This window comes from Misgurnus anguillicaudatus, chromosome 18 (assembly GCF_027580225.2).
Source record: "Misgurnus anguillicaudatus chromosome 18, ASM2758022v2, whole genome shotgun sequence".
Classification (NCBI taxonomy): Eukaryota; Metazoa; Chordata; class Actinopteri; order Cypriniformes; family Cobitidae; genus Misgurnus; species Misgurnus anguillicaudatus.
The window spans coordinates 33,504,196-33,518,790 of NC_073354.2; the positions used below are offsets into that span (position 1 = coordinate 33,504,196).

The window sequence follows — 14,595 nt, forward strand, 5'->3', positions numbered from 1 at the left end:
CAAACTGCCATCAAAGTTTGCTCATCAAACAGTTAAAATATGAGAACAATTTAAGTGTTGCTCAATAAAAATTGAAGAGCTGTTTGCTATTAAGGGAAAAACTGCTGTTGACACTTAAATGCTTCAGTTCCCTCCACTGACACAGTAAAAGCATGATAAACCCAAAAAATATACACCATGCAGGGCAATCGGACAAAACTCTTGTATGTTAAATACAATAATATTTATAAAATACAACAAAGCTGGTGTCTTCCCTAAGATTATTAAGTATAATAACATTTAAAACATGTTGGGTTAAAAATAATAATGATCTTAGCAAATACTTTAATAGTATACTTTTCTTATTGTCAGGCAGTATTATGCAAATAATGTACTTATAAGCTGCTTAGATAAATGTAATGTTTTAGTTAAGGATTACTTAATATTAATAACGATGTATAGCCCCACAAATCAAGCATAAACTCCAATGTAAAGATTCACCGATGCGTCTTTGCGCGCACTCACAAAGTCTAACGCAAACCCGTGTACAACAAAATTAAGTTCTTACCTTAAAGGCAACCGGTAGGGTTTTGTTACACCTCCAATGCGAAGGCAGAACCGAGCAGAGAAAGTTCGGGCTGTCGGTCCGCACCAGTTCGGCGGGGTGGTCGGCGATGATCTCGGCCATGGAGCGGTTCTCTTGCGCACGGAGTCTCGGCACCACCGCGCTGTCCTGCTGCTGCTGTTGTGCTGGATTCGAGTTCCCATCGTTCATCTTCACCGATACCGGTGGACTAAACCTCCGGCCGGCGCTGGGATCTACGGGAATGCGCATCACAACAGTCTGAATTAGCCAAAGACAAGCGTCTCTCCTCTGCTGTGTGTGCTTGCAGTCGGTTCCTCTCCGCGCGCGCTGCGCAGCCGGTCTGCGATGAGTTTCGGAAGTGCTGCGGGTTACGCACAAGCAGCCGGACTTCAATTGGCGCTTTGTGCGCCGTCGTCATTAACTACGTTTTCCTGTATCAAAAGGTGCTTAATTCACCCCACAAGACAAATGAACGATTCGCTCAGATCCAATAGGTTTTTAAGATTATACCCTATCACAGTAGATTGTGTGTGAAATAAAATTTGGAAAGCTTAGTAGCCTACACGTTGCGCACTGACGCGCACCAATGCTATATTAAACACATTTAGTGCATATAATCAATATATGTTATATATCAATATCGTTAATAATATTTAAAACGTAATATTTGATTAGCTATTTGCCTCTGTGTGTCTATGGAGTGCTCTGTAATCGAGAGCGCGCAGGATCATATTAAAGCTTCTGTAATTCAGACAGTTGCGGTGGGAAGGATGAAAGAAGCTAAGGAGGCGAAATGTTTGTTGCTTCCAGTGTGGTTGGTCTTTGAAGACAGAGATTTCTTTCTCTTTTGTGGTTTCTTATAGATCCATACACTCATTAGACCGATGGCACTCATACACGTGCTGCCTCAGTCACATCACAAAGATGAGCTATTTTATATCTGGCATGAGAGCATTTAAAACTGGCTATTATATCACGTTTGATTGAAAACAGGACAGATTGCCAATGTGTGTTTCGTGTCAAAAGGATTTTCCAGTTTCAGGATAGATTCAATTACCGTATAATGAGAAAATGTATGTTTTTCTTCAAATCAGTTACGATAAGGTTATTATTATTTCATTATTTTTTCAGTGAACGATTATATGCACGCACAGAAATTAAAGACATATATGCTGACTTGAAACAAAAACTTAACAGTACACTGAGTGAGTTGAACCGAATATGGTGTGTTTTAGGATATTGGACACATGCATTAAAGATCAAAAAGGGAATATTTGGAAATCATAAAGTAAATAATTTTACTTCATACATCATATCTGAATATAATCTGCTGGATCAGGCAACCCAGACAATAACTATAAAATACTGCTAAATATATAATGATTTTTATTATATCTTTATCCAAAAAGGACTACGTTGAAAGAACATGAGTGTAGTTTAGCAAAAATCTCCCCTATCTCTGCATGAGATGAGTGTGAGTAAAGGAGTAAAAAGTGAGTGACGAAGTGAGCGTGCCATAATCTTATTAAACACTTCACACATACATGCAGTACTGTGCAAATGTCTGAGGCCACCCACCATTAAAATTGTTGTTTTTGCAAGTGATCATATATAATTATTTCTCAGTCTTTTTATTAGAATACAACCAGAAAATACAGGAAATGTATGTAGTATTAAAAACAGTATAAAAGTAAAAAAGCTTGTACTATACAGTAAGTGGTGCTAAAGCATGACAATAGTTCAACATAGCACAACATGGATACACAGGTGCTACATAGATGATGTTTAGCACTAAAAATGGTTCCCCTATATGATTACAAGCCAGTGAACCACTTTTAGTGCTATTTAGCAAATTTTTTAAGAGCATATTTAAGGTAAACTCCACTTGAGCAATAGCAGGAAACTAGGATCGCTTAAATAAAATTAAATCCTTATTTCTAATCAAATGACTTAAAAAAGCTCAAGATGTGTTTCATGCCTAAAGAGGTCACATTTAATACTAGCTGATGCATGAAGAAGATATTTCGTTATGAAAATTGTAATGTTTTTAATTTTGTTTACATATTTCTGTTTGTATCTTAAAAAAGAGTGAAAAAGAAATATGAATGGACATTAAAACTTTGCTAAAACAACAAAGCTGGTGGTGGTGGCCTAAGACTTTGCACATTTTGTACATACTACTGTGCAAAAGTCTTAGGCCACCACCACCAGCTTTGTTGTTTCAGCAAAGTTTTAAAGTCCATTCATATTAATTTTTCACTCTTTATAAGATACAAACAGAAAATATAGGAAATATGTACACAAAATAAAAATAAAAACAATTTTTGAAACTAAGGTCTTCTTCGGGCATCAGTCAGTATTTACTGTGACCTCTCTTGGCACGTAACACATCTTGAGCTTTTTTGAGGAGACTGAAGTCTTGAAGCCATTCGATTAGAATTAGAAATTAGGATTTAATTTTATTTAGGTTTAAGAGATCCTGTAGTTTCCTGCTATTGCTCAATTGAAAGGGGAGTTTACCCTAAATACTTCATACTTTAGCTTTTATACAGTTTTTAATAATACATACACATTTCCTGTATTTCTGGTTGTATTCTAATAAAGAACCTGAGAGATCACTATACAATTGCAAAAACAACAAATCTAATGGCAGCATGGTGGCCTAAGACTTTTGCACATACTTTACATATATTATTAATCTACTCCATCATGTGCAGAATTAACCCACAGCATTATTACACATTTTGGATAAAGTTTCTTTGGCTATCCAAACAGTGAATGTGCCAATTAAACTTAAATGCATATCGTGTAAAAGTACGCTAGCTCTCCGTCTTTCAGTAATACTGTAGATGGCAATCTCTGCCTCTTAACTCACAGCTCCGAGACTTTTTAACTCAAGCCAAAACTTTTGCAGTAGACTTCACACATTTCAAAAATAAAAGGTCCATCATTTGAATGGGTATGGCCAATAACCAAAATAGGATATTAACAAGGTATATTTAACTAGTGGAGGTCAAAATTTGTTCTCTTACTGACGGCTGTCAGTCAAATTTCTGTCACATTCTTTTGGTACATTTTCTACTCTCAGTTAATGCAGAAATAGAGTGAAATATGCTTAAAAAAGTTTCTCGTGAAGAAAAATGAAGTGCAAAATTAGCTAAATATAATAAAAATAATCATTAGTACCCAAAGGCTTGTTCATGAACACAGATTCATAACTAAGAAAACATTCCCCTTCCTCTCAGGTGAAGCTTAAAAATGACTAAAGTAGCTTTGTACAGCTGGAGACAGGGTGGCACTGGCGGGGTCTTTTGGGCACGCATGTGTGTGGTGTGTTTGTCTTGTATGTGGTAGAAATAGAAAACGTTGCACTGACATCCGTCTGGCACAGCGTTATGAAGGAAAATATGTAGTTTGAGTTATTCATATTGCGATTGAATTACACTCCCTCTCCGCTTGCCCCGGGCACAGAAAATATGTTTAATTTTGGCCGACATTATTAAATATCAATTTCCAATTTACAAAAAGATAAATCAGAGTAGCTGCAATTAAAGTCACGAAGATTCGAACTAAAATTGCTCTGCGTATTATTCAAACAGTCATTTTTCACAGTTTGCTCCAATTTTCAAAAAACGATTTGCTTGGGGAAGAATATAAATCATGACAGAATATTGAATGATTGATGTTTATCTTCGTGATAATTCCTCGCAGATGGACGGCAAACTATATAGGCCTGCGCTATATGTGAGAATCGTAGCTATCAACAAGACAATGATGCGAATAAAATTTAATAAGACAAAATAAAGCGCTTGTCAAACATGTCTAAACAGAGAGACGCGGAAAATCATATACACGCGAAGATATCAAAAAGCATGTGTCACATCTGAATCCACTTTGCCCCACGGTATATGGCCGCCATCTGCCAGCAATATCAGCGTGGAGCACGTAATTTCAGCCGCTCACTGCGCCTCCAGAACGGGACTCTGCCTACTTCTTTTCGGGCGTCTCGTTTGATCTCCTAATGAGCCGAGGGGAGCCCACACAGCTGGCTATGATGTGCTACAAAGATGAGGGGTTAGAAGTCGTCCACCAGGCAAGAACCTGGGATTACCGTGAGCTTTCTGTCACCAGACACTCAGAACCGGTTCACGCACTGATGATGTGATAAGCCAGATGTAACGGAGCCCTTATCTGCCGATGGCATGATCCGGCGAGCTCGTAACGGAGTTGACAGCGTAATCCAGCGTGGCTAGCACATCAGAGTGCAGTCTACTGAAACAGACGGCACTGCCGCGACGGTTTCGACACAACCAGACAAGGAGTCATGCAACAATCAGTACACCCCCCACACATACACAGTGATCCACGGCGTATTATAAGTGATGACACAAGACAAAGGCACCATTGTTGGCTGGTAATGTAAACATGAAGAGACATTGAGCTCTGGGGCTTTAATGATATCCAAATGACTCCAATTCAGATTCATAAAGCCTTGGGATTATGTAACGTGCTACATGCATGTCTGTTTTTTGGTGCGCGCTCTTGCATTCTTTCGTCGGTTGAGAGGAAAAGTACAGCCACTTAAATCCCTGGATCTCGGCTCCATTTCACAGTGGTGCATTTTTGGAGACACTTAATTATGGCTTTATATGGGGAGCAATTTGATGGGGCTGTAGAGGCTTCCAATTTGAAATAGTTGCTTTCCATCCTTGGCACGCTCTGAGCCGTAGTGAGAGAGGCTGATGGGGATTCAAACACCCGATTCGCACATCAGGAAGACCTTCTCAACCCCTTCGATTTAATCTGAGCCCATAACTGCTGTTTTGTCATGAAATGGTGAGGGGGAGAGGTACAAGATCTGGCGAGAGCTTGTGACAAACCAGGAGAAAATTGGGCTCCATACTCGTTTTTGGACGAGTGCTGTGTTCGTTATGGCAGTTCGCTCTGGAAAGTGTATAGGTGGGGGGCTGTGGTGGTGATGGAGAAGTGGGGTGGAGGGGACTACAAAGACAATTTCCTTTTTGCTCTCATTGGCATAACCGTCTGCCGCCTGTAGCCTTCACGGAGGTCTTTAATTGAGATCACTTGTACATAAAAATAGGAACCGAAAAAGGAACTTCTGTGGTTTGCGAGGGGGAAAACGAGTGGTAATATGTGACGAAGGCTCCCATTAAATTACTTTTAACAGTGGAGTCGAATATGGAGACGGAGGGACGTTTGAACTCGGTTGCCATGGCGATGACAAGGAGTTTCGTCATCCTGCTTGACTTCAAGTATTGTGTCATGTATAGCGCAGAGGTAGAGCATTGCGTTAACAGTGCAAAAGGTCATGGGTTCAATTCCAGGGAATATACATATATGGGTAAAAATGTATACCTTGTAATGCACTTTTAGCAGACGATCACACCAAACGCATGAAAACACAAGGCGGACAGCACTGCTTATATTGAATTGACTTTAGAAAAGAGCAGTGCATTGCGTTTTTTTTTTTCATAGCTAAGCAACCACCAGCTGTCCTGTCAATCAAATATTGAAGCGTGAGCACCCTTGAAACTTTGGTTTGCTGTTAACTGTCATATTAGCAGAAATTTAAAAAAGAGGACGCTTGCTCTGACCTTGATCGAGGGCCAGTGAGTGCAAGCAACTATAAACTTCTGTCAGCCCGCCTCTCCCCTCATTCGATTGGACAATGGAAAAAACGTAAATGACTTTTGTAGACTTTTTTTCAACTTCAGCCGCTCAGAGCGCTCCTGCAAAAACAGTGCGCATACCGCTTACTGCCCATAGAAAACAATATAAAAAAGGAGCCTGCCACTGCAATAAACGCATTCTGTGTGATCCTTAGTCACTTTGGATAAAAGTGTCTGCCAAATGCATGCATGTAATGGTGCTTTTCCATTGCATAGTACCCCACGGTTTGTTTGGGTCAGGTCAGGTCAGCTCACCTCACTTTGGCTAGCTTTTCCATCGAGTTCACTTTGGTTAGCTTTTCCATCGAGTTTAGTAACACTTCGGAGTGGAAAGGATTATAGGCATTTCGTTATCATAGACTGTAAAAAAAGATGGATGATGTGACGTCGCCTCCCTCCATTGTATTGAATTGAAGCTAAAAATGTCCGACCATAGTCGCCGCCATGTTACGTAAAAACGTCAGTTTGGAGCCAAGGCATGTGCAGAAGGAATCATCCGTAGAGCAGGAGGCGGAGCCACGGTATCAAACTTCTGCCCAAACGCTCGCGCGCCCAATTCAACCACGCCAATCATAACGACACGCCCCGTTTCTATAGCATCAAATTACTAAAATGAAACGTATCACAAAAATGAACAATTGAACATATATCAGCGTGATAACAACTACCTTACAGGACCAAAACCATCTTTCGGAAATGTTTACTTTTCGGAAGTGTAAATCATTTTTTATTTAGAGCAGAGTCCCATTTGTTTGAATGGAGAGGGAGGGGTTTATGACTTGCACTGCAGCTAGCCACCAGGGGGCGATCAACGAGCCAGAGGCTTCACTTTTCAGGACATATGAGGCACACCCGGTCGCTATATACAGTATGTGGACGTGCGCGTCCCGTATGTGTCGCCACAAACTGCAAGTCTGGAAAATACTGTTATAGTGATTCTCAACCTGTGGATGTTTTTCATCACTAAAAGGGAGTTTGGGAACATACAGCAAAGCACAGATGACAACAGGTTTACTCAAGATCAGGTTTACTCGAGATCAGTGGTCATGTTTTGGTATCAGCTTGGGTCACTTGGAACCCCGACCGAGGTGGTACTAAAAAAGTATTGGGTACTACGTACTGCGCCCAGTGGAAGAGCCCCCAAAAGTAAGCTGACCCGACCCAAACTAAACCGTGGGGTACTATGCAATGGAAAAGCACCATAAATGTAAACCCTTCCAGCACTTACAAATTGCATTACATAAACACATAAACATGTAAAATGCAAAGTTATATAAAATGCAAATTCTTTCGTCTTTTCTCCTATTTGGGGACATTCCCCCGAAAAAAAGTTTTTTTTTGCAATTCCGCTTGCTGCCACTATGGTGCAGAAGTGTCTGAATATTTTTTATGCCCATTATATATAAATTCCTTATGAAAACACTACCCCATGAAAGTCAATGTGTAATTTATACACCAATTATAATTTTATAGACGGTAGACTTTATACTGTACATGCAAATGCTAAGGTGCATTTCCACTGGATATCTGCCGTGTAATTGAGCGATTGTGGATAAGTGATTTATTCGAGTCGAGTCTGAGGAATAATCAAAGGATCAGTCTAAACCAGACCTTCACACAAGGCACTCCTGGACCAGAGTCGGGTATCACCTCTTCATAAGAGCGTGCTTATTTTGGACCAGATTGACCTTCAGAATCCGACCTCACACTTTTCCCTTCCGCTGCGGGTTGCGTTGCTCTACTTCCTTTCTGAAACGGCCTGGTTAGTTGAAAAATATTTACAGTTATTACGCCGTTCTCATGTATCCACAGCCAGTTAGCTTTATTTTGTGTGGAAGGTAAAACTAATAGCAGATTTATGTTGGGGGATTTCACCTTGTCCCGCAGTAGATTGGGGATGATTTATTGACTGTATAATGCGAACCACTGATGGATTGAGTAAGTGAAGGACACCCTGTAGGCATGTATCCAAAAAGTGACTCGCGAGGGAGCTATCACCTATCACCTTACTGCTTCATACCGTTTTGGCTTTATATCTCTGTTTGGATGCAGAAGGGCTCCTCAGGTGTTTAAAGAAAGTCTGGATGAAGAAAAAAAAACTGGAATATTGCTCACTTCTCTTGAACTCAAACACTAAGAAAAGAGTAAAATATAACCTGCCCATATGTGCACAGCGGTGGTTTAAATGAATTATTCCAGCACGTCGAAAAATCTGTGGAACCAGGTGATTTGCTTGGCTACTAGTCTGATATTTCTCTTGCATAAAAATAAGGCTGCCATTGTTTGCCTCGAAATCCAACCATTCTCATGGGGAGCAAATCTGTCCGGCGCTCTATTCTTTTAAGACATTTCAACCAGAGCCGCTCGTTCCCAACGCTTAAGGGGAAATGGTAATACAACCCAAAAACGTTTCAGAAATAGTTTAGTCTCCCATTCTCAAGACGGTAACGGATGGATGGGGGGCGGAGGAGGTGGTGTAATTGGGAGAAAATGCTACTACTACAACTATAGGGTAATGATACCACCACAATGTCTTTAGGGTTTGGGAGTATTTTCTTTAGGAACCGACTCCAGCCTGCACGGATTATATCCAACCTCTCTGAACTCTCTCACCGTTACAACATCCACTTCTCGTGTGATTGTATGAGTTTAATGGTCCTGTACAGTTCCAAAAAAATTACTGGCGCACGTCATGCAGATGTCTTACTCTGATAATGCATAATCGGGATGGACCAGGTTTTGCATGCAAGCCATTAGCTGTCCATGCTCGGACCGTAAAATAGCGACAGCCAGATATTCTGGGGAAATACTAAATACACGGACGGTACGCAATTGGAAGGTTGTAAAGCTTGAAATGATTAATGACTCTGTGTTGAAACTCCAGCAAACGTACCTTGAGAAGCAGTAATTTTTCTGAGGCAGCCTGTTTGTGCCACATTTTGAAATCTAAATGAGATCTAATTTAGGATACTGAAGCAAACGCTGAAGAATTTCGGCTCATGAAGGAAGATTTGACTGACTTCCCAAATCCCATTGGGAGAATTTATATTATTGGTAATCGCAGCACTTTAGGAGTGATACGCCTGTGGTTTGCTTGTGACATACCAATGCAATCTAGACATTTTCAGAATTGAACAAAATGACTGTTTGGCATTCGACTCTGGGGATCTCAGATGTCTCAGATTAACTGTGTTGTATTCCTCGCGTTATTTAACTCTTAAACTGTAAGAGTTAAACAACAATTCTGACGTTTAGCTAATGGCACAGCCAAAGTTTAGTTATGAGTAATGAAATATGTCATTTAAAATATAAAATATTAAACTTTCAGAAATAAATCATTTTAAAATGTTATGGCATAAAAGACGCATTGACTGGAGAAACGATTGAATCTTAATTATGATAATGAGATAATGCACCACATATACAGTAAGTAAATAAGTCAATCAACTTAATTTACTCAAATGATTCTGAAGGCAGTTTAATTATCACTCATTAAATGTTATGTTATTTTTTAACTATTCCACAGGGTCAATATGTCTCATCTTTACAAAACATAATTTACATATTTTTAATTAAAGGGGACACATCACGAAAATCTATAATTGGTCCCTGGTGCTTTTATCAACTTAGCAAATGTGAAAAATAACAACCCAGTAACTTAGTTTTGGTAAACAATTCTCTGCAAACATGTAAAAAAATTTGGCTCCCCCTGTGATGTCAGAAGGGGATAATACAGCCCTTAATCTGCACTATCCAAGCACTGCACTGCTATTTAGTGCAGAGATCAGCTCATTTGCATTTAAAAGGACACACCCAAAACGGCACATTTTTGCTCACGCCTACAAAGTGGCAATTTTAACATGCTATAATAAATTATCTGTATGATATTTTGAGCTAAATCTTCACATACGTACTCTGGAGACACCAAAGATTTATTTGACATCTTTAAAACGTCTTGTGAAATGTCCCATTTAAAATGAATCATATAATGAACAGGAATCATGGAAAAAAATTGGTTTCAAACATTCCTTAAAATATCTTCATTTGTGGTCATCAGAATAAAGAAATGTATACAGGTTTGTAAGAACATGAGCATCAAAAAATGATGACAGAACTTTCATTTTTCCATGTTTCATTCAAATTACATTATACCCTTCTGACATCACAAGGGGAGCCATATTTCAATGACCTATTTTTTCACATGCATGCAGAGAATGGTTTACCAAAACTAAGTAACTGGGTTGATCTTTTTCATATTTTCTGGGTTTATAAAAGCACTTGGGACCCAAATACAGCACCTAAACATGGAAAAAGTCAGATTTTCATGATATGTCCCCTTTAAGACCTTAAGTAACCAAAGGCTGCACACTCTTAACATTGTCATCATTATCATCATCATCATCATCACATTTTTGACTTTTGTGATACCTTGATACCTCCACGAGGCAGGGTCAAGCAAAAGCAAACAGCAGTAAACTTTAATGTAATTTTGGGCTAAGTATACTGTAATTTTATGGCCTTGAGAAGTAGCAGCCATTTGGGTGTTGTTTACCATAGAAATAAATTCCTCTGTCCCTGAAGGGGAAGAATATGGGCAACGTGTAGGCTGACTGTGTATCCCCGTGGTTGTGTAGGTTAGTATGAACATATGGCTAAAACATGTTCACGTACAATATATGTGGAAATATTTTAAGAACCGTTTCATTTTTGATGAGAAAAGGCGGCGTTGTTACTCCGGTGAAAAACAGTACGATCAAACAAATAAAGTTATAGGGAGGGGCAATCTTTAGTGAGATATTTATATCATAAATCTATATAAAGATGTGCTTAGTACAAACAAGAAACAAAGTTTTCTCAGATTACTAATGCTTTTTAAGTTTTGATTTATTTAAACTATAGCGTGTGACAAACACAAAATTGATAAAAGTATAAAACATGCTTACGTGTCAGGAATAATTCACCCTAACAGTCTGTCTTTAAAAGACAAATGACGTTAAAAAGAAACACGCCAAGTCTCAAAATTCTGTCATCTTTTAAAAGCTGTCATTCTTTGAAGTTCATTTTCTCACAGTGTCTGTGGTCACCCCCACACAAAATTATGAGATAATGACTGTGTACCAAATTCTAGGGAGATGCCTACATAGGCAGCATTGTTAGGAATCATGGGAGGCTGCTCCAAAATGTAGCCAACAACATTATCCTTTTTTGTAAGAAACTGACCAACTTCTTAGACTTCATTACATTAATTTTTCAATGTAAAAGACAATCCCATAATGCACTGCAAAGAGCTTAGTAAAAAACATATATAACAAAAGTCTGATAAAAATATTATTACATTTCAGTTCCCAAAGGTTTTGATACAAAATGGTTGTTTTATTTTTAAATTTACTACTAATGCTGCGTTCACACCAGCCGCTGATTTTAATGTTAAGTCGATGTAAAGACGCGTTGACGTGCATCTGGAGGTCTCGCTGTGCGAATGAGGCGTTTAGCGCGGCGCGTTAGACGCAATTCCGCCTTGTTCGGGCAAATGACGTGAATAAAGCATTGCTGCGGGAAGCGTACAAGTTGAAAAATCTGAACTTTGGCGGAAAAACGTGCCGCGTAAACCAATCAGGAGCTTGCTCTAGTAGTAACATGATTACAGGAAGTGAGCCGAGTCGCAGAAGCCCTTCCAATGACGCGAATTTCCGCTTGAATGTCTCGATGACTAGAATTTCACGCGTGGCTTTTACGCACGAATGAAGTGAGTACACTCAAAATGTTCAAGCGTCCAACTACACGCGGTAGACGTAATAAAAATTTACTACTAATGCTGCGTTCACACCAGCCACGGTAGAGGCGTCAAGCGCGGGTGGTTTCAGTGTTAAGTCAATGTCGAGATGCGCTGACGTGCATCTGGGGGTCTCGCGGCGCGAATGAGCCGTTTACCGTGGCGCAGTAGACGCGATTCCGCCTCATTCGCGCATCTAGTTCGCGCAAATGACATGAATTAAGCGTTGCCGGGGGAAGCGTTGAAAAAAGAGAGTTGAAAAATCTGAACTTTGGCGGAAAAACGCTCCGCATTAACCAATCAGGACCTTGCTCTAGTAGTAACATGATTACAGAAAGTGAGCGGAGTTGCAGAAGCCCTTCCCATGACGCTAATTTCCACTTGAATGTCTCGATGACTAGAATTTCGCGCGTGGCTTTCACACACGAATGAAGTGAGTACACTCAAAATGTTCAAGCGTCCAACTACACGTGGTAGATGTAATAAAAATGTACTACTAATGCTGCGTTCACACCAGCCACGGTAGAGGCGTCAAGCGCGGGTGGTTTCAATGTTAAGTCAATGTCAAGATGCGCTGACGTGCATCTGGAGGTCTCGCGGCGCGAATGAGCCGTTTACCGTTGCCCAGTAGAAGCGATTCCGCCGCATTCGCGCGTCTAGTTCGCGCAAATGACATGAATTAAGCGTTGCCGGGGGAAGCGTTGAAAAAAGAGAGTTGAAAAATCTGAACTTTGGCGGAAAAACGCGCCGCATTAACCAATCAGGACCTTGCTCTAGTAGTAACATGATTACATAAAGTGAGCGGAGTCGCAGAAGCCCCTCCCATGACGTGAATTTCCATGTGAATGTCTCGATGACTAGAATTTCACGCGCAGCTTTCATGCACGAATGAAGCGAGTACAGTCAAAATGTTCAAGAGTCCAATTACACGCGGTAGACGTAATAAAAATGTACTACTAATGCTGCGTTCACACCAGCCGCGGTAGAGGCGGAGTGTCCAACTACGCGTGGTAGACGCAAATTTGACACCTCAAACGCGTCTGGTGTGAATTAAGCTAAGCCCCACCCCTGGCTAAGCCCCCCGTCATAGGTTTGCAATAATTTCACAAAGTAGACTATAAGATGTGATCCTGTATCAACATTTTTTGTTGGTCCTGGATCAACGTTTTAATTAACGAAACCCCAAATTACCCTTAACTCAAACCCTAATCATTTTCCCTCTTAAATTAGTGTGAAATAATAGTTTCACAATAATAGCGTGATGCGCACTTGAGAGTTTACATTTATTTTAGACAGAAATCTTTTAGATAAGCTAATTGCGATACTGGGACAAATAATGGACAGTATCGCTTTGGGGCAGCGCAGCATGAGAATTTTAAGTTCATGTAGTATTTTAATTTGAATAAAATTTATATTTTTTGCCTTATAGTGGGTCCCTCAATGCTTATAGGAGGTCCGGGACCACCCCAGCCCCCCCCCCCCCCTCTATTCGAACACTGGTCCTGTGTGCTATTTGTACAACACATATTTAGTTGCTTCCCATGCACACTGTCAGAAAAAATGGTCAGAAACGGTCCCTGGGGCAGTATGCACCAATATGTACCATTTAGATAGAGATATGAATACATTTGGTACCAGTATATATCTTTAATGTATTAATATGCACACTTTGGAACCAACATGTACATGTAAAATACTTAAATTAATGTACTTTTTGAAAGGGTACCACCCCAGTGAGAGCTAGGGACCATTTTTGAACTTTTTATTTATGCCGTAAAGAGCAAGGCAGCTTACTAGGTTGAGTAACAGAGCCAATAAAAAAAATTCACAATATTGTTTCAGAACCTCTGGGGACTTTCTTGTTGAATCTGTGTTTTGTTGTTCGGTGCCGTTTTCTCGCCTAAGAGAACAGACATTCCTTTTCCCACATACACATGAAAACATTGCAGAGACATGCATGCCACCAGCAAATCAACTAATGTGCTATAATTATACATTGATGCTTTGAAGTGCTGCTTGTGCATATTTGTCCGTACTATTCAAAGAACATTAAAGAGCATCCAAAATAAAACTCCGGAGATAGATCCAATGCACTATTTAGTCAAATGCGAACCTCTCTCCGTACATACTGTACATACTGTACATACAACAAACCCGAGCCGAAACTTTAACTAAAGTTCTGTCGAAAGATTTGTTTTGAAGACTTTAAAGGCCTTTCTCTTTGAATCCCCTCTGAATGCGTGTTGAGTAAAACTGAATCGGGAGCTAAAAAAAGATATTTTCCCCATGAATGGATTTCCCCGCATCCCTCAGGACACCTCAAACATTGTTAAAGCGACATCAAAGGCAATTACCGAACGCAGTGCCAAGGTGTGCGCTCTCCCTCTCTGACTCAGCTTTGTGCCCCATGCATATTTCATTTCGGCCTTTGTGAAAGTAAATGTGTGTGGGCCGCTGTGGGCGTGAGCGCCTCCCAGAATCCTTTGTGTCCGATTTCAGCAGCGCAGGTGGTATGTCAGAGATTTAAGGTGTTTTTTTGCAACAGGTAGTGGCTTTTGTGTCGAGCC

The 14,595-nt window shown here is 40.1% G+C and overlaps 1 protein-coding gene across 2 annotated transcripts in view; it reads right to left on the minus strand.

Moving 5' to 3' along the window:
- runx2b (RUNX family transcription factor 2b) overlaps nucleotides 1-14,595 on the minus strand; it is a 54,178-nt gene that overhangs the window by 32,775 nt on the left and 6,808 nt on the right. For both annotated transcript variants that reach the window (XM_055187017.2, XM_055187018.2), the window contains exon 3: nucleotides 548-798. In XM_055187017.2, the coding sequence (XP_055042992.1) occupies nucleotides 548-798 (251 nt within the window). The remainder of the gene's footprint in view (nucleotides 1-547; nucleotides 799-14,595) is intronic.